The 15036-nt window shown below is 35.1% G+C and overlaps 1 protein-coding gene across 2 annotated transcripts; it reads left to right on the top strand.

The window, feature by feature from the left end:
- The first annotated feature begins 3740 nt into the window (after positions 1 to 3740).
- Positions 3741 to 13651, top strand: LOC147540161 (peroxidase 47-like). 2 transcript variants are annotated; one of them, XM_086643507.1, is made up of 5 exons: positions 3741 to 4158; positions 5182 to 5370; positions 7393 to 7555; positions 8194 to 8574; positions 13560 to 13651. In XM_086643507.1, exons 1-5 carry the CDS (start codon positions 3928 to 3930, stop codon positions 13577 to 13579), a joined length of 984 nt encoding a protein of 327 aa, XP_086499633.1. In that variant the 5' UTR covers positions 3741 to 3927; the 3' UTR covers positions 13580 to 13651. The 2 variants fall into 2 exon arrangements, with proteins under 2 accessions (XP_086499633.1, XP_086499632.1); XM_086643506.1 differs by lacking the exon at positions 13560 to 13651 and having other exon boundaries at positions 8194 to 8791.
- Positions 13652 to 15036: the final 1385 nt, after the last annotated feature.

Raw genomic sequence — 15036 nt, 5'->3', positions numbered from 1 at the left:
GGGGAGAGCTTCAAAGGTAAGAGCATCCCCAATGCAACACTCAACAAACAATCAATTAATCTAATGTGTCAAGTATGAATTGAGTTTCTCTTTCCTAGGTTTCACTATTGAGATACTCAATTCAAAATTCATCTCCAATGCAACACTCAAAAAAACTCGACATTTACTTTAGATTTACTTTTGGTTCTTATTTTAATATATAAAATGTTGATGCGGACCAATTGAGAAACAACAATAAATGTTGAGATACTCAAAAGGAAACTCAACAATTGAGTTTTCTTTTGAGTATCTCAATAATTATTGTTGCCACATCATATTGAGTTTGTAGTTGAGTGTTGCATTGGAGAGTGTTTTTTGTTAAAAACTCAAGTAATCCTAGGTGTCAAGTTGAGTTTCTCTAGTTGAGTGTTGCATTGGAGATGCTCTAAGGCCTGCTTCGCAGGCCTGAAACGAAGCCCAAGCTATAATAAGGCAAGAAAGACACAAAATACAAAAGAAAAAGAATCTCCGCTTCGGCAGGCACATCTGTGAAATTTCACATGTTTTTCGTTTTTTTTTTGGAATCTGATAACTTCATTGATTAGGCAAAGACATGATGGATTACAATAAGAAGTTAAAAGAAAGAACAAAGCACAAAGAAGTAACCTATGCCCACTACCTATGGAGGAGGCATTTTAGTTTCTATGTGATTTTAGTGGTTCCACCACTATCATGAGTTCATGACCCATTACCACCATACGGTTCCCTTGGTTGAGTAACTAACTTTGAGTGGGTCAAAGTTTGTAACCGTTTCTCCACCACGGACTAGAGTGATCGGAAAACTTCCGTCGGCCGTCGGTCGGGATCCTTCTCCCATTGTCAGTCCAGCATCTTCCTCCATGAAACTAGAAGCTTGAGTTTGAACATGATGAGTTTGAACATGATGGATTTGAACATGAACAAAGGACCATACCGAATCAAAATCATGTTCAATCGTAGATTTGTCTGCTTCACATCTTTTGACCAAGATTGTATCCTCCAAAATGATCCCTGAGACTTTACATGTGACTAAATCCACTTCTCATGTCCTCTGTAAATGTATATGGATATGGGAGATTCAACACACCTCTGTAAATGAAAAGAGTTTTGAGTTGTTGAAGAAGTTTGAGGGTAAGAAACCAATGAGTTGGTGCACAAAATCGTTGTGGTCAACCCGTTTCAAAGCTCGTAGGTGACCGGTGATCTTGATGATTCCCATGAGATGAAGATGGTGTTTAGGGATTTAGATTCGGAGATCTAGGGTCTGATTTAGTTTTAGATTTTGGAGACAGGAAAAAAAAGTGTGTGAAAATTACCCTCAAACTTAGTTTTTATGCCAAGTATGAAGGCATTGCCTTTAACCAAACTTGGTCGCAAAGAGTTGACCAAGTCAAGATTGAAAAATACATTATCTTTAACAAGTAGAGCATTGCAAATAGAATTTCCCAACTGGTAGAAGATGAAGATGGAAATAAAGATGAACTAGAGAAGAAAGAAAGATAAAATGAGACAAAATTTGATTCTCAAAACCTGACCCAGTAATTTTGAGAACTAGTGAGGTTTTGAATATTTGTCTCCTCCTCTTCATCTTTGTACTTAATAAATTTTCTTTCTCGTCTTCTTTTTTCTCCAGAGAAAACGAGTTTGCTATATTATCTCATTGAGGTCTGAGTGCGCACTTTCTTATATGGTTTTATAACAATTGTGTTGTTTTGGTAGAATGTCTAAAGAGTTTACTTGGGTGACTTTTTTCTTATTTTATTCTTTCTATTCAGTATGTTTCTCAACTACAACATATAGTTACATTTGCCTCGAACTGATTCTACATCTACAGACCAAACATGATTTTAGTGATTTTGCCAATTCCAAAAATCTAAAGAGATAAGCTTGATTGCCAGTTACTAAATTCAATTACCAATTAATGTCGAGAGAGTAAAATAAAAATCTTTATATAAATAAAAAAATCGACTAAAATGAATATGAAAACCTAAACTATCTACAAAATTGATCAATAACAATTGAACAAATTCCTAGCTAGGGTTCTATTTATGGAAAGTGAAAGCAATTTGGTGTAAGGGAGAAGAAGGAATGTAATAAAATGATGTACTATAATTCATAACCAAATGGATAGATTATAGGCGTGCAATGAAGTTGTGGTTTTGAAGTACTCACCATCATTTCTATTTTATTTTGTTTGTGAGACGCCTAAACTGCACTAAGAATAAAGTAATGTTTTTATATTGTCCTTGACCTAATTTGTGGCTTCTTCAACAAAAAAAAAAAAAGACCTAATTTGTGGCTAGCTAGATATCAAAACAAACCAACTTCCACTTCTAAAAAGATGAAAACGATTGATTTGAGTTCTAAGTCAAAATGGGGGTCTTTCAACAAAAAAAAAAAAGTCAAAATGGGGGAATTCTCAAAAAAAAAAAAAAAGTCAAAATGGGAACCAGCTCCTTTTAACACCACCACTACCACCATCAGTCCATCACTATCCTCTTCCACCTCCCCTTATGGTCACCTTTTTCACTATAGTACAATTGGTCCATCCACACCAACTCATTAGTTCCTTCACTGTAATTACTCTATTTACTCGATGTTTTATTCGAGTTTAGCCGAATAATGAGATTTTTTTTGTAATGCCTACAGTATTTAACTATTGTGATAAAGGCATATGTCATATAAAGGGTCAGTTCGTAGTTGTAATGTGGTTAAATTGCAAGGGGAAAGTTTTGCCGGGCATGTTCTTTGCATGCCTCAACCACAATAAGGTAATTGACACAACAAAAAACAGGTACTTGTCAACAACCTTTGACTGAAGTGGTCATTAAGTTAGTTTTCACTCTCTGTGTCAGGGATTCGAGACACTGAGTCATACTCTTTAAAGTATGCTGCTTTAAAAAAAATGGTTTTTTGTGGTGTTTTTTTTCTGATGAATCCATAACACTATTCTAACCCTTGTACTAAAATATTTTATGTAAAGTCCCAAGTTAAGGAGCACTCCACTCCATTCAAGGATTGTTGGCAAGGGCGGAGCCAGCTATAGGTTGTCCCTCGCTCTAGTCAGGGGTCCTTGTTTAACTTGCTCTGAAACAACCTACGCTAGAACGCGGCGGTGACATTTTTCATGTTCTTTTTTTAATTAATTTCTCTTTGACCATCTATTTTCTATCTAGTCTTCATTTGGCTCTTTTCTCTACCTTATTTTCATAAATGGCCCTTTTAAGTTTGATCACTATGTTTTTTTGTTTTTTTGTAGAAGTCAGCAGGCTTTTTAAGGGAACCTGAAACCCAAGTGCCTCAAACGCCTGACCTAGAGGATAGTGAAACAAGTGCTCACCGCTCAGCCGAGGGGTCTTTGGCAGTTTGATCCCTATGATATGTGCAATTTATATTGGCTAGACCAGCAGACCGGCCGACTCAAATCCTTGGTCTGCCCGACTACCCCTGCTTGTTGGCCCTTTTGAGCACTTCCAGCCGACAAGATCATACAATACAATTTCTTAAAGTAACCTCAATTAGTTTAGTGGAGTCACATAGTTGAATTTAGATCACTAATCTAACCCTAATAATTATATATGATCTAGTGAGTAATGACATGCAAAGATGTTAATCAAGTATTGGTCGAATTCACCCATGCAAAATCATAACTTAATTTAGAGTCAAAATGGTTAATTTTAGTGTGGGTAAACTATTTCAGATAATCTTTTCCCTAGCTAGGTGGACACAATAATAATGCACCACTAACACACTCTCTCTCTCTCCACTCTCTAGTATATATGTAGTTACATCTCTTCTCTTTTCTTTCTACATCTTTGAACATTCTCAAATCCTTAGTTAGTACATTTGAGAAGAGCTAGAAATCTAAAGAGAGAGAGAGAGAGAGAGAGTTAGGTGATTAAGACTAAAATGGAGAGAAGAAGGATTAGTTCAAGTTTGGTAGTGTGGTGTTTGTTAATAGGAGTTTTATTAGTGAAGTCAAGAATTGGGGTAGTAGATGGATTAAGCATGGGTTATTATATAATGAGTTGTCCATTAGCTGAAATATTTGTGAAGAATACTGTTAATAGAGCTTTACAATCTGATCCTACTCTTGCTGCTGGTCTTGTTAGAATGCACTTCCATGATTGCTTTGTTGAGGTGTATATATAATTAAACCAACCAACTCACTCTCTCTTTTACATAACTCTCATGAATTTTCTTAATGGAAAATGTCACTATGTCCAGCCGAATTCCGGCCAGGTACGTAGCCCGACAAGATTTAGTGAGAGAAATTAACTTATTGGCCGGACGATATTTTGGTCGGACATAGTATCTGCCCTATACTTTTAATGGTGTATTTGAATGAAGATTCAGTCCTTCGACAATTTAGCTAGTGTATTTATTTATTTTTTCATTGTTTTTCACATGTATAGCTAGAGAAGTGTTTGAAGTACACCCTCATTGACTTCCTCGTGTACCGTCTATCATGCTCTATCATGCGTTGGATAATAAAACAATGGGCGATATAGTCTTTTCATACCTTTCAAAAAGGTATAAAAAGATGATATTACTTCTTGTCTTATTCAAGACAGTAAGGTGGGTGGTAAACGAGAGTGCGCCTGTATTGAGATTGTAGAACTAATTTCGAGAGTAGGTACAATGTGAAAGAGCCTTAGAAGCACATAGGCTTTCCTTGGTCTATTTACTATCTAATAAACCCAAACCCAACCAAATATTCTTAGGGTTAGGCTAGCCTTTCCAACTGTTGTAAAAGACTAAAAATAATTCTACAACTAAATTTTCTAAGATTTTTAGTTGTCAAATTGACCAAAGAAAACCTCAATTTTACAATGTCACTCATTTTCTTTTATGATCGGTAAATTGGGCACATGAATATTTTGTTAGTCTTGGTTAAAAAGACGTACCGACAATTCTTTAAGCTTAGACTCTACGAAAACCTGCTAATTATGTGTATCTGTGCAAACACTTGTGCAAATCATATATAATGTATGTGAATTTGTGCAAACTGCTTACTCATGAAGAGCTAGTTGAAACCTACAAAAATTGATAGATCATTCAAAGGGAGTTTTGGCCAATTTTCCCCTAAATATGTTAAATTAATTGCACTAGAAGAAGATGTGACTAACATATAACTCTAACTAATATATATTATGAAATTAGGGTTGTGATGGATCAGTACTACTAGATTCAACAAAGGATAACAAAGCAGAGAAGGACTCCCCAGCAAATTTGAGCCTAAGAGGGTTCGAAGTCATCGACGACATAAAGGAGCAAATAGAGGATCAATGTCCTGGTGTTGTTTCTTGTGCTGATATTGTTGCTATGGCAGCAATAGAAGCTGTTCTCTGGGTATGTATGTCAATCTTGTATCGAAACTCTTTTGGGAGATTTGCTGTTTGGTCCCCCTTTCGTATAATTGACTTGCTGTTTGGACTCCCTTTTTCCAGAGTTGCACTTTGGACTCCCTTTTTCAAACAAAAAGTTAAATATAACATTTCTAGAGGGGAAAATACTATTTTATCCTCTACTTAATCCACAAATATCTAAAAAACCAATTCAAATGATTATTTTTTTAACAATTCAAAGGATCTCTAGAACAAGAAAGAAAACAAATGGGTTTTTTGAACTTACCCCCTCATCAGTAATGGGAAATTGAGTTTACCCCCTTAGGTTTACTATTTTTGACAAAAACACAAAGGTTGTGTTTGGCGTATGTGAAATAAATATGACTACCAAGAACAATTATCCTTCAATATGATTCCTCGTAGTTATTCCACCTTACTTTTATTGTTTGATTTGGTCGGTAATAAGATTTGTAAAGATTGATTTTGGTTGTAATTTGCGATTTTATCGTCCTATACCAAACATGTCCTTAGCAGTTTTGCTAAAAACACTAAATTCAAGGGGGTAACCTCAATTACTAATTACTGAAGGAGGTAAACTCAATTAATGATTAGTTTTGAGGGGGTAAGCCCAAAAAACCCAAAACAAATATTCAAATCTGAGTACTTTTTTTTGTTGAAATTAAATCTGAGTACTCATTCCATCATTTCCATCCAAAATGCATGTATGGCAAAGCCACCTCCTACTAAAACACCCATTAATTAATCTTCTAGAGAGAGGGAACAAATATGAGTAGCACCTGTACCATTCAACAGTCGGGTCCAATTTTGCTTCCTTTTGATGTTCATCTGCTCCTAATGAAATTAAATCATCTCTCTCATTAGACAATAGTGAAGAAGTCTCATCATCAGGTACACAAACTTCTACTAGTACTCCCGTGATTGGGTCAATTTCTAAATCGATAGATAGTGAAGTAATCGGGTTATCATCATCAGGTTGATGATCAACTTCCAAAGAAGGTGGTCTAGTACTAGTATTAATTTCAGATGATGATGAGCGGATGATGATGCATGATCTTTTATGTTTCTCAGTTATCTCCTTACAATGTAAAGCAACATCACAACTAGGACACAATTTAGTTGAACAAGCAGGACAATAGAGAGTTGCAACAACATATATAACAGTTATTATTATTATTGGTCCCTTCCATTCCTCCATTAAAATGGAGCTTGAAGAAGCTCAAGAAAATAGCGGCAGAAATCTCGGGGGAGATTTGTTGGGAGTTGGATTCTTAAGGAGAAGAAGGGAAACACTAGTTTATTAACTAATTCAGCTAGATATTTTGTAAATCCTAAAGGCCAATTTAAGTAATTAAGTTATTAGGGTTTGTGAGAAAGAAGATGAGTTAAAGATAGAAGAAGAAGATGGGTTAAATAAACCAGGGGGTCCAAAATGCAATATTGATTATAAAAGGGTAAAGTAGGAATTGTTTAAAGTATAACTTTAGAGACGGAATATTCCCGGGTGATTCTATCAAAAGGGAGTCCAAAATGCAACTCTGGAAAAAGGGAGTCCAAACAGCAAGTCAATTATACGAAAGGGAGTCCAAACAGCAAATCTCCCTCTTTTTAAGTGTGAAGAGGTATGTCTATCCACTTGAGAGACTCGTATTCGAATCTTATCGTTTCAAAAAAATGTCAATCTTCTCTAATTAATCAATCTTCTTCAAAAGGGGGTTTTTGTTAGAAACTAAAAGAAGCATTTTTCTAAAAAATATCCGTTATGAACAAAAAAGTGGGGTTGCGCCCCAGTTGTACACGCTTCGTTCTACGAACCCTTGTTGATTAGGAACTTCGTTCGTGAAGGAACCGGGCAACTCCCACCCTTTCTTCGAAGGTGAAGGGTAAGCCTTTCGGAGGCATGTATACTAATGGACGGCTTTAGTTGGTTAAAATACTGTTTCCTAGAGTTTTGTCTCAAACATTTATCAATGTATGCATAACAAATAATTTTTGGTAAATGGTGCAGTCAGGGGGGCCAATATATGACATACCAAAAGGAAGGAAAGATGGAAGAAGGTCAAAGATAGAGGATACAATGAAGCTGCCTCCTACCTTTTTCAACAGCTCCCAACTCATCACCTTGTTCTCTCAGCATGGCCTTAATGTTCAAGATATGGTTGCTTTATCAGGTAATTAACTGCATTCTTGTATTTCTCACAGTGTCTAATCTCTTATGAAGGACACCACACCTTTTTTTTTCCCGCACAATGTGGGATTGGGTTACATAAAGTAGTATGTATTGGTGTTGGTCTCACATTAGTAGTAAGTGTCTCGAATTTAAAAAGCTAGTTTCTGAGGTAAGATAGGCTCGAGACCACTTTGGACCAAGTAAGGCCCATGGACCCCATCTACAAATGGTATCATGAGCCCAAGTTAACCAAATCCAGGTCCCATTGTAGAGGAGAAGACAGTCTTCCAAGTCTAATGTGCCAGAAGAAGGTTGTTGGAATGTTAGTCCCACATCGGATGTAGGAGTGGATGGTGGTCACTTTACTATAAGGTATTTTTTTGTTGAAATGGGGGAGTAGCAAGCATGATATAATGAAGAACTACCATTTCATTTTGATATTCACATTTCATGCTTCAACTCGCTCGGGCCAAGCCCAGACCAGGCTCGAGTTGACTTGGGCCAAGCCTGATCTTGGCGCAGGTTGCCTTGGGTCAAGGTCGAGTCTAGACTGACCCACTTTACACCACTAATCATTTTCACAAATGAACATATAACTTAAATTAAAGTTGAAATTCAATAAATTTGTTATGAAAATAGGTGCACATACGCTAGGCGTGACACATTGTTCCGCTTTCAAGAACCGACTAAGCAAATTCGACTCAACAAACGACGTAGACCCATCTCTTGATTCAAATTTCGCAGCAAGATTATCAAAAATATGCACAGCTGGTGATAAAACAGAAGTATCTTTCGACGAAACAAAAACAACTTTTGATAATAATTATTATAATGCATTAAGAAGAAAAGTTGGAGTTCTTAGTTCTGATCAAACCTTATTTGCTGGACCAAGAACAAGACCAATTGTGAATGCATATGCCATGAATGAAGCTATGTTTTTCATGGATTTTCAACAAGCAATGGTGAAGATGGGACTTATTGGCGTTAAACAAGGCAATGAAGGGGAAGTAAGGCTTGATTGTGTAAGTGTAAGTGAAGTGTATAAGTGAAGTATATGTAAGTGTAAGAGAAGTGTAAGTGGATTAGTAGAAGGAGAGAAGTGATGAGGGTGCCTATATCATCTATGATAGGTTGTTATAACCGTTTTTCTCTTTCTCTCTCTAGCTTCACTAAGACTGTATAAATATGAGCTAAAGCTCTTGTGATAATTACTAATGACAATTCTCTCATTAATCAATCTCTCTCTCTCTCTCTCTAAAAGCTTAGTATGAAATCTCACATGGTATCAGAGCGTCTAGGTTAAGAAATTTTTTCGAAATTCAAGCTTCAGCAATGGAGGCCGAAAGTTCAGATCGATCAAATTCATCTTCTTCAATCTCTAAATCTCATTCTCCAGCTTTGAATATAACAAATTATATCTCAGATAAACTTGATGAATCGAATTTCCTGGTTTGGAAAGATCAATTTGAAGCTATTCTTATCAGCAATGATCTATATGGATTTGTTGATGGATCTGTTACTAAACCAGATAGTTCGATCATTGATTCAGAAGGAAGAAGTTTACCTAATCCTGATTATATCAATTGGAGGAAACAAGATAACTTCGTCAAATCTTGCCTAAAAGCAACTTTTTCTAAGTCAATTTCAGCTGATGTTCTAGGTCTTCAAACTTCTCGAGAGATCTGGAGTTACTTAGAAACAGTTTATACAGAGGAGTTTGAAGTTAAACAAGATCTTCTTCGACGTCAACTTCAAAATACAAAAAGAGGATCAGCTTCTGTAAGTGAATACCTTCGTAAACTCAAATCTCTTGCTGATTCGTTAACTGCTGTTAGAGATAGAGTTTCTGATAGAGAGATGATTCGAATCATCTTATCTGGTTTAGGTAAAGAATTCAATCAATTCATAATTACAATTAATAATCGAACAGATAATATTACACTTCCTGAGCTTAGATCTAAGCTTCTTCATCATGAGCAATGGCTTTTGAGTCAAGATCAAGATGATCAACTAGCATATTATGTCAAAACATCTCAAAATAGAAAACCTAATTCATATTCAAACACAAATTCTTATAGATCAAATCAGTCTGGCTCAAAATTCAACCACAATCAGCCTTCAAGACAATATTCCAACACAAATACTATGAAATCAAATGATTCTCATATTAGAACACAAAATTCAGCCTCACAGTCGAATTCAAATACAATCTCAAATTCGAACACAAATTCATATTCAAACACAAATCGAAATTCAAATATAAATTCTAATTCCAATACAAGCTCTAATCAAAATTTGCATAATCAAAAGGCAGTTAATTTTGATTTTTCAAGCATTCCTTGTGGAATCTGTAGAAAATGGGGTCATCAAGCTTATAAGTGTAGATTTCGATATGAACAAGATAAGTATGCTCATCCTCAAGCCTTTGCTGGTTTACATATATCAGAAGATGATAAGGTTGATGAGCATAAACAGGAAGAATGTAATATTGCTATTGTTGAGGAATGTTTTACTGCTTCTGTCAAACCCAATTGTGCTTCAGATGGTACTTGGTTAGCTGATTCAGGAGCTTCTAGCCATATGACCAATAACTCTAAGGTACTATCCTCATCTCAACCTTATCTAGGTTCTCAATCTGTTCTAGTGGGTAGTGGTAAATCTATTCCTATTACTAGTTCAGGAGATGTTCAAATACAATCCAATTCTCATGATTTTTGGCTGAAAAACACTTTGGTAGTACCTGAATTAAGGAAGAATCTATTATCTGTATCTAAATTCACCAGAGACAACCATTGTTCAGTGGAGTTCTTTCCATGGGGCTATGACATTAAAGACTTAGCCACTCAAACAATTTTAACAGCTGGTCCTATGCTTAATGACTTATATCCCATTGAGTTTGACACTATTATCTCTCATGAAGAAGCATATGTGTCAAGTGTTAAGGGATCCTTAGTCTTGTGGCACAAAAGACTTGGACATACACCTAAAAGTGTTCTTGAAACTCTTCATAAGTCTGCCCAAATTACTCTTGATTCTTCTGAATCCTTAGGAGTATGTGAGCCATGTCAATTAGGTAAGAGCAAGGCTCAACCTTTTGAACTTTCATCTAGTATTACCCCTAATCCTCTTCATATGATTCATTGTGATATCTGGGGACCTTCTCCTGTTACATCTCTATCAGGAGCAAGGTATTATATTCTATTTGTTGATGACTATAGTAGATACTTTTGGATTTATCCTATGAAGCTTAGGTCAGATAGTCTCAACTGCTTCAAGCAATTCAAGTTGACTTTTGAAAAGCTTCTTTCAGCTTCTATTAAAGTTTTTCAAACAGATGGGGCTCCTGAACTCTCTAAAGGAGAGTTTAAGAAATTTTTAGATGCTAATGGGATTTCTTTAAGATGTTCTTGTCCCTATACTCCTCAGCAAAATGGTAGAGCTGAGATAAAGAACAGGCAAATCACTGAGATGGGTAATACTCTAGCTTTTCAAGCTTCTGTGCCTAAAGAGTATTGGTTTGAATCATTTGATACAGCCTCCTACATTATAAACAGATTACCATCAAAAGTCCTAGATGGAAAATCCCCTTATGAGGTATTGTTTGGTCATGTTTCTGATTTTTCAATGCTCAAAGTGTTTGGATGTGCTTGCTATCCACACTTAGGAGCTATTAGAGAAGACAAATTGAGTCCTAAGTCTGTGAGATGTGTCTTCTTGGGGTACAGCTCGATTTATAAAGGGTACAAGTGCCTTGATATGAGTACTGGAAGAATATACTTTTCAAGACATGTGGTCTTTGATGAGAATCTCTTTCCTTTTAATAGTGATTCAGATTCTTTGTCATGTCCTAATGATTCTCCATCTCAAGTGGTGCTTCCCATTATCACTTCAAATGATTCTTCAAGTGCTCCAATTGTGCCATCTTCTTCTTCTGCATCTCAGCCTTTTGTGTCTGTTCAAGTTCAAGAAGATTCACATTCTTCATCCCATATTGGTCCTATTACAGAGAATAGTGATGCTTCTGCTTCCTCATTACCTGCTCCACCTGTTCATACTATGACCACAAGATCAAAAATGGGCATTCATAGACCAAAGTATCTGCCAGATTTTGTTTCACATTTCTCTGTGTGTCATCCATTACCTCAGGCATTTGTTAGTCTCTTAGATATCCCTCCTGATCCAACTACTTATAAACAGGCTTCTAAGAGTCCTGCCTGGTGCCAGGCTATGCAAGAAGAGTATGATGCTTTACAGAAGAATGGTACTTGGAGCTTGGTTCCATCTACTCCATCTATGAACATTTTGGGCTGTAAGTGGGTCTATAAGACCAAATTGAAGTCAGATGGGAGTATAGATAGGTACAAAGCCAGATTAGTGGCTAAGGGGTTTCATCAACTAAATGGCTTGGACTACTCTGAGACTTTTAGTCCAGTAGTTAAGTCTTCTACTATAAGAGTAGTGCTCACAATGGCTGTTACAAACAAATGGTTGATTAAGCAGTTGGATGTATCCAATGCTTTTCTCCATGGAGTGCTTGATGAGGATGTGTTCATGATGCAGCCACCTGGTTTCATTGATTCAGAGAATTCCTCTTTGGTTTGTCACCTTCACAAGTCTCTTTATGGCTTAAAACAAGCTCCTCGAGCTTGGTACACAAGATTCTCTGATTTTCTTCAAGAATATGGGTTTATTAGGAGTTCTACAGATCATTCCATGTTTGTATACACCATGGGATTGGATACTATTGTTCTTCTGCTCTATGTTGATGACATTATATTGACAGGTTCTTCCTCATCTGCTATTCAAGTTCTCATTGACACTTTGGGTCTTGAGTTTGCTATGAAAGATTTGGGGTCACTTCATTATTTCTTGGGAATTGAGGTTAATATTCTTCCCAACTCTAATCTCTTGTTAACACAGCAGAAGTATACTTTGGAGCTTCTCCAAAAAGCTGATCTTTTGGATTCAAAGCCAATTGCCACTCCTATCCCATTTGGTAAAAGATTATCAGCTAATGATGGAATATCATTGTCTGATCCCACTCTCAATAGAAGTCTTGTTGGTGGGTTGCAGTACTTGACAATGACCAGACCTGATATCTCATTTGGTGTCAATTATGTGGCTCAATTCATGCATTCTCCTACTGATATTCACTTGCAGTTGGTTAAAAGGATCTTGAGGTATCTTAAAGGCTCTTTAGGCTCTGGTGTTCCAATTTGTGCAGGAGATACTACCTCTCTCAAAGCTTATAGTGATTCTGATTGGGCTGGGTGTGTTGACACTAGGAGGTCTACTTCAGGCTATTGTGTATTTCTTGGTTCTACTCCCATTGCTTGGTCCTCAAAGAAGCAACCAACAGTGGCAAGATCAAGTACAGAAGCAGAGTATAAAGCTTTGGCTTTTGCTTCTTCTGAGCTTCTTTGGATTTCTTATGTTCTTAATGACTTAGGAGTATCTCACTCAGGCACATTTGAACTTTATTGTGACAATATGGGAGCCAAACATCTTGCTATGAACCCTGTGTTTCATGCTCGAACTAAGCATGTGGAGATAGATTATCACTTTGTTAGGGAGTTAGTGGCTTCTGGAATTCTAAAATTGGAGTTCGTTTCCTCCTCTATGCAGCTTGCTGATGTCTTCACCAAGGGCCTATCTAATCCTCTATTTAGGTCTCTTCTCAGCTCCCTCATGGTGTTTCATTCTACTCCAATCTGATTTCTCACTGCTCATCAGAATGAGGGGGAGTGTAAGTGTAAGTGAAGTGTATAAGTGAAGTATATGTAAGTGTAAGAGAAGTGTAAGTGGATTAGTAGAAGGAGAGAAGTGATGAGGGTGCCTATATCATCTATGATAGGTTGTTATAACCGTTTTTCTCTTTCTCTCTCTAGCTTCACTAAGACTGTATAAATATGAGCTAAAGCTCTTGTGATAATTACTAATGACAATTCTCTCATTAATCAATCTCTCTCTCTCTCTCTCTAAAAGCTTAGTATGAAATCTCACAGATTGTCGTAAAATTAATTAATATCGGTGCTACTTTGTTGTATTAATTATATTTTAATTATTATTAAGTATAAATTTTAGAATTTTCTTTGAATGAGTTGTTATGTGTTAATTATGGATTTACGTTTTAATAATGTTAATACACTGAAAAAGTTAGTATATGTTTTGATAATGAATTTATGTAAAAGTTTTAATTATATGTTAATTATAATTAAAATATTATATTTTAATTATTAATATGTTATATCTTAATATCATATGTTATATTTTAAAATTATATATTAATATTTATATGTTTTAATATTATGTATTAATAACTATATGTTTTAATATTATCATATGTTTTAATTGTTAATATGTTTTAATTATATGCATAAGTGTTAATTATATATTAATTATAATTAAAATATTATGTGTAAGTTTTAATATTATATTTTAATTATAAACATATTCAGTATATTTTAATTATATTTTAATTATAAACATATAATAATTAAAACATATTCAGTCCGGAACTTTTGTAACCGAGACGTAATACCAATCTTGGATTTACCCAATGTACCTCCACCTGATATGAATATTATACCTTCACCAGATATTCACACTTTATCCCAACCATCAATTTGCTTAGATCCGTGTGGAGACCGAATCATATTTGCTCCAAGTGACTCATTTAGTAGAGAAGATGAAGTGTTGTTCCGACCAAAACTTTGTTATCGGTTAGGGCTGCTTTCAACTTATACTTATTTGTTGGAGAAGATCCATATTCTTTTCGTGGTAAGGGCTTCCCCCGCCTTACCATTCGTCTACCCGTAGAAGGCCGTGAGGAGATAAGAACACTTGTAGTCATGGAGTTACACCTTCACGATTTGCTTGAAACTGATTTAGGGTCTAGGTTTTGTTGAAAATTAGATATTCAACACATTACAATCAGCAAGTACTTATAAATATTTACAATAATTCTATTTATAAACAATTTGATTTATATTTTATTTGAATTAACCAATTGGGTTTTTATTATTTATCTTATTTAAAATATTATAATTAACTAAAGTTTTAAGTTAAATGTTTAAAAAGTTAAAAGAAGTCTTTTTAAACTGTTTCAAATAATTATATTTATAAAAGAAACGGTTTACTTCCTTTTGTTTTCTTTATTTTTTTAAATAACTAATTTATAATTGAAAGTAGTTTTATATATGTTTAAAATAATTTTATCTCTACACAATTTAATTTATACTTTAATTGAACTAATCAATTGAATTTATTTATTTATTCGACAAAAAGTTGTTTTTTTAATACTATTTATTTGGACATATAGAAGTTTCCTAATTTGGGGAGGTTCACCGTATAAAGATTCTATATTAGAACTTTGAACACAAGTAATTACTAGAAAACTTTACATTGATTAACCAACTGAGATGGCTATTTATAGCCTTACATAACATGATTTTCATTTTTTTCATAGAAAGTTTTACAGAG

Source organism: Eschscholzia californica, unplaced genomic scaffold, assembly GCF_041429995.1.
Source record: "Eschscholzia californica isolate CP2 unplaced genomic scaffold, dmEscCali1.0.p SCAF_5, whole genome shotgun sequence".
NCBI classification, from domain to species: domain Eukaryota; kingdom Viridiplantae; phylum Streptophyta; class Magnoliopsida; order Ranunculales; family Papaveraceae; genus Eschscholzia; species Eschscholzia californica.
This window is presented reverse-complemented; position numbering and strand designations above follow the sequence as displayed.

Coding starts and splice junctions, on each gene's coding strand:
- LOC147540161 (XM_086643506.1), top strand. CDS start 3,928: ATGGAGAGAAGAAGGATTAGTTCAAGTTTGGTAGTGTGGTGTTTGTTA. Junction 5,371..7,392: donor CAATAGAAGCTGTTCTCTGG/GTATGTATGTCA, acceptor TAAATGGTGCAG/TCAGGGGGGCCAATATATGA. Junction 7,556..8,193: donor AGATATGGTTGCTTTATCAG/GTAATTAACTGC, acceptor TTATGAAAATAG/GTGCACATACGCTAGGCGTG.